The 18,681-nt window shown below is 36.2% G+C and overlaps 1 protein-coding gene across 3 annotated transcripts in view; it reads right to left on the bottom strand.

The window, feature by feature from the left end:
* The window catches only part of LOC149795121 (uncharacterized), a 51,374-nt gene that overhangs the window by 14,604 nt on the left and 18,089 nt on the right, over positions 1 to 18,681 (bottom strand). Inside the window, exon 3 of one of the 3 annotated variants that reach the window (XM_089964037.1) lies at positions 5,527 to 6,017. The exons of the other annotated variants lie outside the window; for them this stretch is intronic. Coding sequence (XP_089820163.1) covers positions 5,835 to 6,017 — 183 coding nt within the window. The 3' untranslated portion in view covers positions 5,527 to 5,834. Of the gene's footprint in view, positions 1 to 5,526; positions 6,018 to 18,681 lie in introns of those variants that run through there. 3 annotated transcript variants of the gene reach the window in all.

Genomic DNA, 18,681 nt, shown 5'->3' on the forward strand with positions numbered 1-18,681 from the left:
TAGAGATCTTGAAAGAACATGTACTCAGTACGTATCGGAAAGACCTGATCGTATTCTTAGCGGAGCGAGATTTCGCTACCTTAGAAGATATCTGTGTGATAGCGGAGCGATATGAGAGTACACACTCCCGTCCAACCACCTAGGATGGCAGGGATCGGCCCAGCGTTACTGACATTAGGAAAGCTAACGGTTTGACACCTCATAAGCTGAATGGTCAAAATGGTGGGAAGTCATGGGCTGATAATCTCAGCTAAGGGTATCCCTACTAAGAAAGCTGAAGTGGTATGCTACGGCTGCAACAAACCTGGCCATATTCTCAAAAACTGGAGGAAATATCGTCCCACGATAAATGCAGTGACATCAGGCACTCGTAGAAGGTGTAAACCAGTAGAATGGTCTAATACAGCAACAGCTACGGTAAATGGAGAGAAGGCAACCGTGTTGTATGACACCGGATGTAGTTATCCAGCCTTGGTGGATAGCAAATTTGTCAAAGATTATCTCCCAGTTGTATACATCGACCTTGATTCGCCGTATGTGAAAGGCCGAATTCAAGCAGCGTGCTTGTCTGGATTGTCGCACGACGTAATCCTAGGATGTAGGTATGTGTTGCCACAGCCTAATCCTATGACGTGTACACCTGTGCACGTGGGATCCATAGAGACGAGGTCTATGAAGCGAAAGTCAGGGTCAAAGCCCCCGAACCCCTCGACTATGACCATATATAATTTTCTACCTGGTGAATTAAGGAGACGTCAAGAGGAAGATTCTACCCATAACATGATATGCGGGTATGCAAAGGAGGAATCCGTACGGAACTTGTCAGACGGTGAGGTAGAGTTCGTACTGAAACGGGGTATCCGAAAGGTATAAGCAAGTGATTGTATCTCGATCGAAGAGAGAAGAAGTGCTTAGGCTAGCACATGAGAGTTTACTTGGTAGTCACATGGGCGTGGCAAAGACGAGAGATAGGGTAGTGAGGGAATTCTACTGGACAGGTGTGAATGGGGATGTAGGGAGGTCCTGCCTGTCGTGTGACAAGTGTCAGCGGGTGGCACCTATGATCTCACATCTCCCAGTGCCATTAGGAACCACCCCTCTGATTGATGAACCTTTCTCGTGGGTGGCGATGGACTTGATAGGTCCGATTAAGCCTGCGTCGGAAAGTGGTAATCGTTATGAGTTAACGATGTCGGTTATGCTACCAGATACCCGGAGGCCGTTGCGTTAAAGAACATCGATTCAGTTACGGTGGCGGAAGCTTTGTTAGTTGTTTGGTCCAGAGTTGGTGTACCTGAAGAGATACTAACCGACCAAGGGACGCAGTTTGTTAGCCAGGTGATGGAAGAAGTCAATCGGTTACTTTCCATTAGGCGCCTGATTACTACCCCTTATTATCCGCCGTGCAATGGTCTAGTAGAGCGTTTCAATGGGACGTTGAGGCAAGCTCTGAAGAAATTGTGCGAAGGTCGACCCAAGGGCTGGGATCGATACCTTCCCGCGATACTTTTCGCGTACCTCGAAGTGCCCAAGCTAGTCTAGGATTTTCACCTTTCAAACTAGTTTATGGGAGGACAGTGAGAGGACCCGTGGCTGTCTTAAAATAGTTGTGGACGGATAAAAAGGCATCCGAGGAAGTACGAACAACGTATCAGTATGTTGTTGATCTCCGTAACAAACTGGAGGAAGTTTCCAACTTGGCCCAGAAAAATCTCCGTGACGTACGAGGACGTCAAGCCAAGTACTACAACAATAAGGCGAAGGAACGGAAGTTTGAAGTGGGTGACAAGGTGTTGTTGTTACCATTGGAGCACAACCAACTCCAAGTATCCTGGAGGGGACCGTTCGTTGTAACGGAAAAGAAGGGTGGACAGAACTACCGTGTCCGGGTAGGAGATAATGAGAAGTTGTATCACGTTAACCTCTTTAAACGCTATCGTGAAAGAGAGACACCCACTGAGTTCGTGGTTGCTACAGTTGTGACTGAAGAACCCGAAGACAAAGGAGGAGTGGCGGAAGTACTTTCTAGTTGTCCTTTGACGAGGGTTGAAACTTACGTCGACGTCGTCCTCGACGTAACGTTAACGTCAGAACAACGTGAAAAGGTGGAGGAGATAACTCCACGACTACTCAAGTGTCTTGACAGAAAGATCAGGCAAGACGGATTTGGAAGAGTTCAGTTTGAAGCTGCTGGATGAAACGCCTGTGAAACTGAAACCCCCTATCCACTACCTTTTGCGAAGTTAGAAACTGTACGGGACGAAATTAGAACTATGCTTGATTTAGAGGTCATTGAACCAACCGAATCTGTATATAGTTCACCGGTTGTTTTGGTCCAGAAGAAGGATGGTGATCACCATATTTGTGTCGATTATCGGAAATTAAACAGGATCACAGAATTTCAAGTCGAAATGTTACCGGATCCTGAGTCCATAGTTGCCGGAGTAACCAACGCCAAATATTTCTCTAAAATAGACCTGTCCACGAGATATTGGCAAATTCCAGTTCGTAAGGAAGACCGTCAAAACTTGCCTTTGCAACACCAGATGGGACATACCAATGGGTAGTCATGCCATTCGGGGTCCAGAATGCAACCAGCATTTTCACCCGAATGATGAGGAAACTGCTAGAACCTTTTAGAGGGACCGGAGTTTCAAATTTCATGGACGATTTGTTATTGGTGATACCTACTTGGGAAGAACACGTGGTCTTACAGAGAAAGGTTCTGGAACGACTTAGACACACAGGGCTCACTGCTCGGCCGTCTAAATGTCATCGGATTGGGCTCACTGCTCGGCCGTCTAAATGTCATCGGATTTCGGAGACTGACTTATCTAGGACACACACTCAGTGAAGATACATTAACAGCAGGCATTACTAAAGTCGATCAAGTTCAGATCGCCGCACGTCCAACTACGAAGACAGAAGTGCGATCTTTTCTAGGATTTGCAGGGTATTATCGTAAGCATGTCGCAAACTTCAGCGCTATTGCTAGTCCGTTGACTGACTTGACAAGGAAGAAGGCTCCGACGGAGGTTATTTGAACAGACACTTGTGAGACAGCATTCCAGACGTTGAAGGATGGGTTGACGTCAGACCCCGTAGTGAGACTACCGGACGTGACATAGGACTTTGTCTTACGTACCTACGCTTCTGACATAGGTCTTGGTGCAGTTTTATGGCAAGAACATGATGGGAACTTGTTTCCAGTTGCTTATGGTAGCAGAACGTTATCACCAGCAGAGCGTAGTTACTCTGTTACCTAGAGGGAATGCCGAGCTATTATCTTCGGAATCTCTATAAATACAGCGCTATCTGTATGGGCGAATGTTTTTTTTCTGGAAACTGACCACTAAACACTCGCTTATTTGGCCCAAGGTAAACTGACAAATGGACGTTTAATGAGATGGTCATTATTTCTCCAGCAATATCAAGTTCAACTGCGTTACATTAAGGGAAACGTCAATGTAGGAGCAGGTTGTCTTATTAGACTAATTTATTCTGAGGTGAAGGGGTCACTTCAGGACATGTAAACAATAACTAGGAAATACAGCTTCAAAAGTCGGACAGCACAATCCCTGATTTTACTCTTAAAGAGGGGCCTATGTGAAGTGTCGAATTATGAAGTACAGAAAATTTAAAGATGAATGCATTTAGCAATTAAAGTTATCGCAGTTAAGCCAGGAAAGTCTTTGTGAAGGGTCACTCTGAACTTTGGTCCTTCATCTCCCCCTATGTCAGTGTAAACTTCAAAGGAACAATATTTCTGAACCAGTGAAATTGACCGGGGTATCTTAAACAGTTTTTAGAAATAAACATTTGAGCTACCGACTCTAACCGCTTGGTAGGAACCTATGTCCACTTATCATATTTTCAAAGGGAAAATTGTCACGCACTGTCGTGCACAGATTCTGAGCTGTCTCAATCTGATAAACGGAATTATTTCTTTGGGAAAGATTATAAACCCTTGCCTACGATTGGGTAGAATACATTAGGGCGTACATTTTGGAGCTATCTTACTTTAAAGTGACGACCCTAGTGTAAATTCTTTAGCCTGGAAATTTCCTAGGAGGGGAAACTTTGTCTCTACTCCGTGGAAGCCTAAATATTAGTGCTTTCCTCGTGAAACAAGAAAGGCATGTTTAGTGCTTGGACGCACAAGTCCTGAAGGAAAGAAAGAAAAGAAAGAAATACAGCGACGAGGTACGCAATTTTAGTTTCACGAAATATTATATTATTTGATTGCTTGTTTTATGCAAATGTGTTTGCTATAACTAGGTTTCTATGCTATGTATCGTTTATTCAATTCATGGAAATGTGTTGATGTTAGAGTTGTTATGCAATTTACTTTATTCAATTTTATTGAAAGTGTTGATGATAGAATTGTTATGCAATTTACCTTTTTAATTTTACAGTTATTAGTTCATTGGTAGAATTGATTGCATGCGATCCAAATTTTCATATGTGTAAGAATTCATATGGTTATATGAAATAACTTCCTTTGTTGTTAGGACGATACAGATCATCGTGAGTTAACGATAATTATCTAATTATATCTGATTTTGTAATGCTTGGATAATCATGTAGTTAAGGAATGCCGTGAGTTACATTTCTTTTGAATTTCATGCAATAGTGATCAAACATGTAGTAGCATATGTAAATTAATACGGTAATACTTAGTAATCATGTGGTAATTTAAGATTTGCCACAATGTAATACCGTACTAAGTTAGAATTTACTCGATGTGTGGATAGCCACAGGTTCTGAATAACTTTAAGGGAATTGTATGTACATTTAAATATTATGTATACAGTATTATGGGGTGAATTTGTCCTCTAAGGAACAGCTTTCGGAGAGAAGGACGAGACAGTCAGAAAACAGGAGGACGGAAAAGAAAGACAGAAGGACGAGGCCAGAGTAAAGGACCAGGAAGTCCATAAAGGGGCAGGACCTAGTGTTTGGAAGGATGAACTATGAGACGTTGATATACGGTCAAAGTGAATGAAGGTGATGCAATCAATCGTGGATATTGCACTCTTTCACCTCTCACTATGATGATGTGATAAATCCGAATTTGACACACCTGTTAAATTCTACTTATATAATCTAACTTGAATTTAAATTACCGTTTTAATTTTTTCTGATTAAATTTGTTACTTTCTTGTCGGGGCTCGTATTGTTTATTTCTTACCAGCATTCTCGCTCAGTTCTCTGTTGAATTCCATTCCTCTGGATAACGCAGCCAAACCCAATTAACCATCCCTCTGTATAAGAGGGCGACGTTACAACATTCCTTTCTTGTAAAACGTTTACGGATAGTTGCTCAGGAAATAGAAATTAATGTTCTCGAAAATACAGAAACTGTGAAAGACAGCATGGAAACTTCTAATTATAAAACCGATCAACACCTATAGAATAACGTGAAAAGTTTATAAAGAACATTGACGCATTACAGAGTTAAGTGAAAAACTGCTGAATTATTGCTTTCAGTTTAAAATGAAACAGATTAATATGTATGAGACCGTATAAAGAATCGTATTTGATATTTTTTATTTTCATGGACAAATCGATCGATCGATCGAAAGAGAGGTTTACATGTCATACCATTTTCGAGAACCATTAGTTCATTACTCGCATGGAACTGCATTATTGTTCTAGCAGAAGTATATGACGCCTTAATTGAATCAACTGCCGTAGTTGTCATCATCACTTAATTGATTATATCATATGTTCCAGAGCAGGGGCTCGGCAACCTGTTTGACTTAATTTGCCACTTTTTTCCCGAATAATTACAAAATGAACTAGTGCCTGCCGCCAGTAGAAGAGCAACACTCTTAAAATCGAAAGTTTTGGCTGCCTTGTGCGTGCCACGCAAAACCTCTTGACGTGCAACCATGTTGCACGCGTGCTGCAGGGTGTCGACCCCTGTTCCAGAGATTACTTGGGATTTGATATTGCTTTCTTCGTCGCATCAAGTTTTGACTGTAATCTCGTATATCTTTGCCATTGTCTGTATGCTGCAACGATATTGAAATAGTAGCCAAATATACAGCTGACGAAATTTATACAATGATAAACGGAAATGGAAGATAAATTTGTACAAGAAGAAGGAGAGAGGAAGAAGCGAAATATCAAAATCCAGACAATCAACGAGGAACAGAACAAGAATCGTGCAAGTTTGGCAACTTCAGGAATGTATATTTGATAAAATCTTGGTTGAACTGAAACAGTTCATAGCATTATACGAATCGCTTTCATCAAGCCCAAGAGAAAGGAACCCGCCTTGCAGTACGAATACAAACTAACCATGACAACAACCACCACTACGAATACAACATCCACAAAGACTGGACCAATTCATGATGGACATTTTAAACAAAAGCCTCTTTTCAGGGTGACCCATGTGTCTGGAAGTAGAATGCTAATCAATTCTAATTTGCGTTTGCGTTTGTGTCTGTTCATTTGCATAAGCAAATGTTTGTCAGCAAATAAAAACGTTAGGATTCCCACCTCTTCAGAGTTTGAATTTATTGCAATGGCATAAGTAGTGCTCTATATGTATGTTCGTGATTTTATGTGTGCAGAATAGGAAACAATAGCCATTTATACCATTTAGGCTGTGTGTACGTACGAGTGGTGGTGGTGCGTATGGATGTGTTGGATTGTATAGATAAGTTCTTATCTGAAATTAGTTAAACTTGTGTCCGTACCCACCTAATTCAGCCCGTTTGGTATGTATGTATGTATGTATGTATGTATGTATGTATGTATGTATGTAAACTAGTGGGTATGATCTCAGAGGCATTCGCCAACATTGTGAGCAAAATTGTTTGTTGGAAATGTCGAAATGTGTGCAGGCTGAACAGCATCAGTTCAACATTAACGTTACTTAAACTTCTTGTTTTGTCTGCGTTTGTGAACGGTGGTTTAACCTTGCATTTTAAATTATATAGGTCTCGTTGACAGAATGCACCTTCACGAATCAAGAAAGTACAATCCATATTTACATGTGGACAGTACATTACGTAATAAATGGAGAGAGTGTTATGGAGAGTTCGAGAACCCCCTTTTTGACAGCCGGACAAGACATAATTGATATGCAGCATTCTCATGACTGGAATAATGTTTCCAGTGATCCGTCGTCGGTCTTTTTATTTGCTTTGTTTTGTTTATAATGCTTGCATGGAAGTAAATCATACCCAGGAACTGGAATAGGCGGAACAGGTAAACCTTTGATAAACTAAGTCCATTTGAGTATCTCCACATGAGAATCGTCTATTGCTAAACGTTTAACAGGCTGAGTTTAAAATGCAGACGGGAAATATTTTTAGTACACAAGGCGTGCCATCGGCAAAATTCAATCAGAAACAATACCTGCGATATCAGTAACAGCATTATTATAACGTTCTCATCAATACCAATCATAATTTGTCACAAGAACAACCAGGGCCGGTATTTCGCTTTGATGGATGCATGAGTTCATAAAGTTCAGACAATTTCATTAAGAAAACTGATCGATTAGACCTCTCGATCACACGATTGAAGCAAGCACAATTTAATAGGAAAATTAAATGAAGAATTAAAGAGGCACAGTAAGCTTTCGTCAAAGCCTGTACTATCTTACCGAATCAGCGAATAATTTTAGAAGGAAAGCTTCTGACTAAAAAGAAGAAATCTGAGAATAATGTGTCCCAGTCTCACACAGACAACGAAATCTTCCAAGGTATGCTAGAAATCAGTGGTGAAAGTAAAGAGACATATAGACAATAAAAACAAAATTAGAGAGTACATAAGACATATCTAGATTAATCGAAAGCTAAATTTGAACGAACACCACTGAAATATTCCAGATAGAGTGCTTACTTTGAACATAATCTTCTGCACGTCATGTACCACGTGCAAAAGTTGACTTCTGCCAGACTCCCTCCATTCCGATATATGTATCATATTTCACAGAGCCTTTATTACGTCCATATCCATCGTCAGGACTTGCGAAACATTTGAATCCATCCACCAATAAATTTTAGTTATTTTTGTGTCAAGATGATTACATTTCCCTCATAGCTGAAAATAATGCCAATATTTTCCCAAGAGATAGATTTAGAATGAAGCACAAAGAAAAATATTGTCCCAAACACGAGTTTTTTATTTCAGAGATGGCTCTTGCTATACTAGCAATGTTCGAGCATAATTGAATCAACACTGCATTAAAATTGATTTAGTTCACGAAGAGTAGTTGTGAATCAGCGTAGACGATGAAAGTAGATCAATTAATATCAATTCGCCAAAGGTCAACCCTGAAGTAATGTAACCTGACAGTCGGTAAGGCAACGCGAACTTGATATGCGTATACACATTATAATAAATAATACGATATATAGTACAGCTTCATGCAAGCGTAATGGAAATATGTAAAACAAACATAATCGGGGAACTAACACAAAACATGAAAAAGTTCATTCTTGAGATAACACTGCAGGAAAGGATTCGAAACCTTTCTGGAAAATTATATAAAAAATCATGTTTAATGGAAAAATAACTCGGACAACATAATTTTAACACCTACCCGCTCCAAGAAGTAAAATATAAGAAATATATACAATTTTGAGCAACGTGAATCCTGCCACATCAAAGATAAATTTTGAAAACAACACGCTACTTCCTAAAAAATAAATTTTAAAGACAACACCATGCCACTCAACAAAGGTTTGTAATTTATTTCCCTGTCAAGGCTCCCGTGCTGTTGCATTCTTAGAATGTACCCACCCCACCCGCACCCCACCCACACCCACAACAAAAAACAAACAACCCTAACTTCTCACATATAATGAAAATACAATACCATACCTACACACATAAAATACAAATTACTCACTCTGGCCAACTAACCAACTGTAAAGTTAAGTTTCAAATTAACAATAATAAAGAATATTCGACTTACATGCCGAGGATCAGTTAGAAGCGGAGTCAGGCTTATCAGTATTACAAATCCTGTAATAGTAGTTAAAATAAACACTGAAAAATTAACCACCACTTAATTTGAAGTATAATGAATTTCGAAACAACATATCATAGTTTAAAGCTGCCCACTAATAAAGGAGAGTAATCTAGATTTGAGATATGCAGGACAGTGCCTTTCCAAGTTTCTGAAACAACACAGGTGACCAACCCTACCTAATAAACAACAAGCAACATAACATTGTGAGCATCACTGTGAAATAAAAACTTAAAGCGTAAATGCAGAATAATTGATCAGGCAAATGCACCAATGTGTTGATAAAGTGTCAATATAGAAAAATCGGAAACAATACGTAAACATATGCAATAAGTGAACATACCAATATATTATTAAATACATTAGAACGTCTTCACTTTAATCCAGCGCAACTAATGCGTTGAGCCCAGTTTTGCCCATGATTTGCCCTTGATTTGCCCAGTTTTGCCCATAATTTGCCGTTTAAAAACCCTTAACTTATGAACTATAATTGATATAATACAATTTATATTACATAATTGTAACTACAAAATAAAATATTCTCGTCCCACTACACCAGTTTCTGATTTAGGTAAAAAATAAATTATTTGTGATAAGTAAGTAATGGCCATACCAATGAAAAAAAGCTCACAAGCACTGCGTCTTAAGTAACACTGTTTATTGCTCCATTAAGAGAGACACTACACTAATATTTGGAGAGAAACAAAATGTAGTACTCAGAAAGTAACTTATTCACATGGAATCGAATAAACGTATTTAAAAATATACACTTAAAATCACTTGAAAATGACAATTTACTAAACAGTATGATACATTTTTCTGGCTAAATCATGTTTAACTGGGCGGCATGGGTGGCAACATCCGGATACCGATGCAGTGTTAACATTTACTAGTTTAATCGATACATAGATTTCTCGATTACCTTCCGACAAATAAACCTTAATCGAAATGCCCAATACAATGATATAATGGTCAATTTTTTAATCTGACAAAGAAGAAGATAAATATAAAACAGTTAAATATAACCTGTAACAGTATTTAATGCACAACCTCATCCTGACTGTACAGAGATTAATGGTTAAAAATATCTAATGGCCATGAATAACATAAATATGTACATTAAGGTTTAGAAGAACCTAAAAGTGTGAAAGGTGCTTACCAACGGTATTACAATTATGGCGAAGAAAGAGTTGAATACCTAAGAAATTTATAAAAGTCGGATAAGTGATGAAAAAAGCTTATGCATACTTTCTTCTTCAAGATAGTAACGGATTTAGATAAGTAATATCTACATAAAATCAAAGAATCTTATGTGATATGCATATTAAGCAAGCAAGTAAATAATTAAAACATATTATGATGTCTATTTCCGCTGTTCAAGGAAATTCAAGGTTATTTGTTTTTAAATTTAAATGGACACGATTTGGCTAGTACGGAAACAAAAACAAGATGACTGCAGTAATATTTTTGTTTCTGAAAACTATGATTAAACTATGCTATTGGTGTTAATGACATATTTTTGTTACCATGGTGACGAACCCCGACACCATTAATAGACACTACAATTTGAAACGTCGCCAGATAGACTATAGTAGCAAAGATAGTGCGAAAAGTGCGAACGTCGAATATAATATTGGAATACAGTACTTGAAGCTGATGCACATCATGTGGCAATGCGTCAAAGCTTAAGGCCCTAAGTCTTAAATTGTATAACAGAAACTAAGTGAAACCAATAGTTTTAAGCCAGATCAAGAAGTAAACATTTTATAGTATAAAGTGAACATGTAAGAGATACTAAGAGTATTGTGAACTAAATCCCTCAAAGTGGTAAATGTCTTATCGCAAGTCCAAAAATGTAGAATGAATTCCAATAGTCTTGAGCTTCTTGATATTACACAATAATGCAATCTAGAATGTCTTTGAATGAGTTCACGAAAATCCAAATTGTGTGTAAATATCCAAAATATTAATGATGACGTCAGTATTTCCAATGAATATTGTTGATAAATAATTACTCTAGAATCTTATTTGACTACAGCAATACAACTGGATTCCCAGAGTCTGATCTAAACCTGGAATGAATTATTTGTGTGTCAAATACCTTTTCATGCACACTTTCCCTTAACCTATAACATAATAGAAGGTGAATATTTCCATTTGAAAAATATGGTAAAACTGTCAACAAGACTGACATATAACTCTTGCTATATAAACTTGTTTACAACCTACAATTATGACAAACGTTTGCTCTGCACCGCCAAAGATGAAAGTTAAGCACACAGTATAAAGTATACACAAGAGTATGTATAGAGAAAATGAAGATAACATAATTACGAATTATGCAAACAGGGATGAACAACTGGTACGATTTATATAATAATAACAACACATCATTTGAAAGGTACAGATTACCGAACAAAGAGCGTTTATAATTATTTCTATCATTTCTGGATTTGGTTTAAATCTTTCAGCTAGAATATTATTGTGTTTTATATTCCTGTTCCACTGCTTTGTATTATTTGCTTGATAAATATTATTTTTTAAATATATTTGCAATTAACAAGCTAATAATTGCTAGAATAATAAAATTAGAAGTAATAACCAATACAGAAATATGTTGTTTTTAAATGACTATTTGATTTCACGATTAAAATTGCCAACATTTAGAAATAGCGTTTGCCAAGAGAAATGGAATCTTCTTATCATTATTTGAAACATGTTTTGTCTCATTTAATAATGATGCAACATACATACATACATACATACATACATACATACATACATACATACATATATACATACATACATACATACATACATACATACATACATACATACATTTTATTAATTTTGCGAAAAGAGAGGCGCTCATCAAGTTCTAAAACTGTGCTAACTGAAAATTTCCTGTTATTGGTATCAGTTGCATCTAAAGTAGTTACAAAAATACGTATCTAATCTACGTGGTAATATTTGTATAGTCAGTGTACATAGCAAAGACGCACACAGAGAAGCAAAGACATGACTGACGTCACACAGACGTTTCAACATCCCACTACTAGTAAATAATGAATGTGGATTCTTTATAATAAACATACAACTGTTTTATCTCAAGTAATATAAGACAAATATATGTAATGTATGTGTTAATAGTTAGTGTACACAGCAAAGACGCGCAAAGACAAGCAATGCCACGACAAAAAGACATCACACAGACGTTTTAATATGACGATACTGGTAAATACTGATGTGAATTATAATGTCATAAACATAAAACTGTTTTATCTAATGAAAAATAAGATATATGTAAATACTTTATACGTTGATTCCTGTACATTGCACTTGCTGAAATAAAGTCGTAGAAGCACCACGCTTGTGTTAGGTTATTTATGTATATTACCTACTTGAGATCATATATATTGCTTGAGATTCTTTTAATCACATAGTTTTTAATTCAGTGGAAATTATTTAAATGGAAAGAAGAACGAATAGTTTCATTCATTGTGACATACATTGCACCTTTAATTTGTTGTGCGTAACAATAGTCGCAAAGTTGAACTTGCATTAACGATTAAAGTACATTAAGAACAAGCATCCTTCCGAATAAACATAATATTTTACACAGACAAAATCATTTTTTAACACAGAATGTCCGATGCTCGTGATATCACATTATTTGATGCATCCCTGTCGTTGAGTGTCTTATTCGTATTCTTAACACTTACCATAATTAACTTTTTTTTTTTAAAGTTACACCAGGACATTTTATGGTCAGTCAGAAAAGAAAAAACCAGAGTAGAAGTAACTATTTCCATGTATGAAATAATTCATTATTTAAAGGAAAGAGTGACCAACACCTAAACCAGGACACATTTACAATTCTGATAAGATTGTTTATACAAATTTTGTATCAAGAGTACATAATTTTTAGAGCATTGTAAGTATATAACGTATATAACGTCTCTGCACTGCCTTTGCGCGCTTCTCTTTTGCCAAGTAACTATTTCCATGCACGAAGTATTTATATTATATCAGCGGTAAATATTTTCCAATTTTGTATGTTTGAACGTCCGTTTTGTCGTCATTCCTCTACTTGGCCTGTTTGTGCCCTTCTTTACGCGTCTTTGACTTTGATAGTTTCTATGTCTAAACTGTCCATTTCTTCCATCGAAAAAGTTTGGAGAAAGTTTACTTGGATACTATGGCGTTCAATGAAAAGGAGATATATTGAAAATTTGAAAAGTATTAATAGTATGGTCAATATATCAAAAAGGGATGATGACGTCATTTAATTTGATAGTTGCCAAGTATAAAAATGCAAAGATATTTAAAAAATGCAATAAGAAACATAACAAACAGCTAAGATATTGACGAGATAAAATAAAATTTGAACCCTGAACGAAAACAAAAGACAGAAATATATTTTAGAGGAAATTAATATTCCAACAAAGAAAGAGGTTGTGATGCTAATGGGAAAAAAATATCTTTTGATTGCTTGAATTTTAACTGTTTGAATCGAAACCCTATAATTGGAACGATAGATGTAGATAGACAGTTTGAAAGAAGCATATTTCCCAAGCGCAACTGATAACACAGGTAATAACTTATCCCTGGTATTGTGGAGAATATATTTAATTACTGGTTCTTTCAAATATTTCAAGTATGTTTACATTCGTGTGTAGGTGTGTTTGTGTGTGTGCGTGCGTGTGTGTGTGTGTGTGTGTGTGTGTGTGTGTGTGATGACTAAATATTTTGTTTAGCAATGTTAGCAACACATATCGAACGAGTACCCTTTATTAACACATCTACAGTTTCTGCTTAGCAATGCAAGCGATAAATATAGATTGATCAACCATTTGTAACTACAGTTGAATTTGTTGCTTAGTAATGCTTATCCAATGGGGATCGTGTATAAGTACATTAAAGTATTACATCAGTATGATATCTAAACGTCCCTCCAGAAATTTCACTTGCTATTTTAATTGGGGTAAAGCTAGAACTATAAATCACGTAATTGTTTCCCCATATATTGCTTAGCAATCGAGAAATGTGATTCATATTCATGGAACGTAAAAGTACGAAACATCATAATGCCATGAAACTCGTTGTTATAAATTAACTGACACACTCCAAACACAAAACAAGTCAGGATAGGCAAGGTTCTACGTAGGTTCTGTTTTAATTAAGCTGTATTACTTAATTTGTAATGTACAACCTTCAAACGTACCCAACTGGATGTCAGTTTCTAGTATAGGAACACCGTCTAGACCTGGTAATTTCGATTACCATCTGTTGTAATTAAAGTGTAGTCATGGGAATGCACGAGGTGTTCCATAATCGTTATTAAAATGTTAATGTCCTTTGGAATATTGAGAATTTGGATAAATGCTCTTAGACTATTGCATAAAGGCGGCTGTCCGTAGTTGCTAATACAGTATATACTACAATATCCTAAATAATGGTATTAAAACATGGGCTTTCCTAGTAAAACACATTACGTATTTTGAGACGTAACGTTCATTGACCTCATATGAAAGAATAACCGACTTCAGTTTTTGTATGTGGTCCTCACATTACAGACGCAATTATTGTCTTCAGAAAAACGGCTTGTTTTCATGAACATAGCACGAGTTACACATACCATACAATGCATAAAAGCATGTTTGGATTTTATGGTTTCCTCCTTTTTATGTCGTAAATTAAATTACTTTACATGGCCTGTTTTGTTCAAATAACATAGCGTCTTCACTTGTATTTGCAGTGAATCGTTTGATATTCTTATGGTACGTGTTTAGGCTCGAATAAACAGTAATACAAGAAAGATTGAAAACAACAAGCTTTGAAAAATATTAGAAATAATATATTTCCCTGGAAATTTATTGTAAAAGTGAAAAAATAAGAACTTACGGTTTCAAAAATCAAATCCAAAAAAACAACCCAAGAATAATCCACGAATACAATTTTTGAAGTCCTAAAAAATGTTCTAATGAATTCAAGTTCGAGTGCAGACGAAGAATCCAAGATTGAAGGCGATGACGTATGATGTATCCTGCTGAATGTTGTTGTTTATAATTTCTTGATGAAACACAAAAAAGGAACACTCTGGTGTTGGAAATCCAAAATATTTATTTTTATATAAATGTCTTTGTTCAAGAATTCTGTATTAGCACAAAAATATTTCCAGAGAAACGAATTAATCTTTTATAATTCAAAACATCTGAAGAAAACATAACATATAACTCGAAAATTGGCTATAACAGAAGGAAACGACTTGACATCGAGCGTTTTTAAGCTTAGACTGACTTAATTCTCTCTAAACATCACTTATTTAAACTAACTAATGCGCAATTTCAGAAATGCCTGAATTGCGAAATAGAGGATCACGTGATCATGTTCACGTATAAAAATATCACGTAGCCCCAATGTGACCTTCATAACAACCAATCATTTTACAATTAGAACATAGTTGTTTACTTTACTAAAAATATTTACAAGCCTAGGGTCACGTATTCAATACAGCCTCGATCTGAACCTTATCATTCGCAGAATAAAACTAAATTAAACATAACTTGTTCACGTGGCTATTGCTAATTTTGAATTAAGATCGGGAACCAGGTCAGCCTTATGTTTTCAAAAATGAACAGTCAAGGTAAAACTGTTTTCTGGAAAAAGTATGAGTTCCTAGTATATAGAACTACATTATTTTGAGATATAATGCGATTAAAAAAAATAGAAAGTTTTAAAACTTACAAACAATTAAATTAGATATAAATTAAATCAAATATACATAACACTTCCCCAAAGCAGCAGGGAAGGCGAACAGCCTTTAATTGGTCCACCTGTGGATCGTCAAAATAAGACTTCCTGGAGAAAAATCATCGTAGAATGTGTTATTTACCGAAAATAAAGCCTCCTTGATGATTTATTTGTGTTAGTCAAATAAGACCATTTCTTGTGGTGAGTTTGAAAGCACGCCTTCCCTGCTGCTCTACATTTCATCCAAATATTTTATCTAGTCCCATTCAATATCTATGTTCTAGGGTCATGTAAATTTATTGTTATAAATCCATGCGGAGATGACTGAGCCTGATTGAATAGATTTCTAAACTTAATTATATCCATGTCACCACCACACCAAGTTTGATGAATATTTCTTAGCGTGTGCGTGTCAACTCCATTAAAAACAACTAAAACATTACAATTATCTCTAATCACCTTTGGTATCTGCGTGTATCGTTGAGTCACATAAATAATGTCAGTGTGTTTGTGTCTTCCTCGAGAAAATATTCTAGCAGGATTTGATTGCTTATCTAGCATTACATCATCGTACACAACTAAATTGTTGATAAGTCCATCAATAGAATCAACTGAGGGCGCTTCATTAATATCGGTAATAAATCGATAACATCATCACCGTGATCACTCAACAATTTTGCGTTTTCATTAAAATCTTTTAATACATCATAGAACCGCTGATCATCAACGCTCGGTGCTATCAAATACAACTTGTCCCATTTCAACCACCTCGTTATCAAATTAAGCAGCAACTGTGTCTTTACACTGCCAGATGGACCTATGATGATCATTCTAATAGAATTCGGTAACGCAGGATGGTGCTTGACTGGTTCTCTTGTTCTTGTCGCGGAAAAATCAATTACATTCATGATATAATTATACTCATGGATTCATATTGTGTAAAATGTAAGATGCGTACTCCAACAACTGATCTAACAATTGTTAAAACAAAAAAATAATAGATTGGCTGCTTCTGGTAAATGTGAAAAATGTGGTACAAAGAAATTTAGATTCATTTCTACAAAAAAAAATGACGAGGTGGTGATATCAAAACAAAATTAACAAAATTACAAGGAATTCCTTTTGCTAAATACCCTGGAGAAAAACATCTTCCTGGTTATAGTTATTGTGGTCCCGGAACCCGACTTGATATCAGACTCGATAATCAGGACCATCCAAAATCAGGTGAAGAACCAATAAATGCTATTGATCGAGCTTGTCTTGCTCATGCTATTGCTTATCGGAGTAATAATATCCAAGACAGACATCTTGTGGATATAAAATTAATCCACGCGTTAGATTCCATTCCTGATAAAACCTTCAAGGAAAAATTAACCAGTTGGTTAATAAAATCCACGATGAAAGGTAAATTAGCATTAGGTGCCAGTTATATGTAATAATGGAATCGATTTATTATTCCCCAGCTGGACTCTGGACAGGTAAGACAGTAATGAATAAAATTGCTAAAGCAGCAAAAGTAAAATACTAAATTATGGTTATCAAAACAAGCAATATGGCAAATTTAACTACCACCACCTAAACGAATTCAGTTTGCACATTTTGACGTCAGTGTTCCTAATGAAGTTCATCAAGCTGATAACATGTTTTTACCGCATGATACTATTAATCAAAAAACATGTAAATATGTTCTGACTGTTATTGATATTGCTAGTAGGTATAAAGAAGCAGAACCATTATCAACAAAAACTGCAGTTGAAGTAGCTAATGCTTTTGAAAGAATTTATCAACAAGGACCTTTGCGGTGGCCAAATTTATTACAGGTTGATCCTGGCAGAGAGTTTCTTGGTGCTGTATCATCACTGATGAAACAAAATAATGTCAAAATACGACGAGGACACACTGGAGTGCATAATGATCAAGCAATTGTTGAAAGATTTAATAAAACACTAGCTGAAAGGTTATTTGGATATCAATACGCGAAAGAGTTTATTCAAAATAATGGATCTAACGAATGGGTAACAAGATTACCAAATGTAATAACCGCTTTAAATAACGAAACGACCCGAGCAAAAAATATGAAACCGATTAACGCAATTACAAAAAAATATATACCGATACAGCGACGTAATTTTTCAGCGCAACCAGTATTAGGTAATATCACAGTAAGATATTTATATAAACCAGGTGAAGTTGAAGGTGACAGAAAAAGAGCAACTGATCCTATTTGGAGTATTACAGCACATAAAATATCTGGTGTAACAAGATCAACTGGTAGACCAGCGATTTATACACTTGATTCAACTGCTCTTCAACGTGGATTCACACGCGAAGAATTACAAGTAATTCCCCAGGACACTCAATTACCGCTTAAATCACTTAACTAGCACTGGTGCCAGCACCCTGACGTCGATTACACTCAAGACAGATTAGTATCACATTTTCTCGTATATGACCAAAATTGTTATTTTTTCTGTCCACGGTAAATTGTCTTGTATCATTTTTTGGATACCGCCATAGCATTATAAAATTACAACTGGCGCAGTGATTATTCTGTTGCTGTTTCAACGATATAATAAACTCTACATCAAGATCAAAATCGCGTTTATTTTTTTTTTGTCATTTCGTTTATAACCAGATAATTTTTTCTTATTATATTATCGCCGATTTCATCATTGATCACTGACTTGTCTAGGATTATTCTTTTCAACTGAGATATTTTTCTAACTCGAGAAACTGCAAGATAAACTAAATTCGACCACTCGATGCGCTCATCGACGATCCAAACAACTGTATTAGTAATAGTTAATCCTTGAGATGAATGAATCGCCATCGCGTATCCAAGCGTCCACGGAGATTTATCTGCGTTTAGTGCTTCTTCAACGAAATCGATATCAACTGCAACAATATTATTCAACACTAGATTTTGTTTTCCC

Source organism: Sinohyriopsis cumingii, chromosome 7 (genome assembly GCF_028554795.1).
Source record: "Sinohyriopsis cumingii isolate HCF-2022 chromosome 7, ASM2855479v2, whole genome shotgun sequence".
Lineage (NCBI taxonomy): Eukaryota > Metazoa > Mollusca > Bivalvia > Unionida > Unionidae > Sinohyriopsis > Sinohyriopsis cumingii.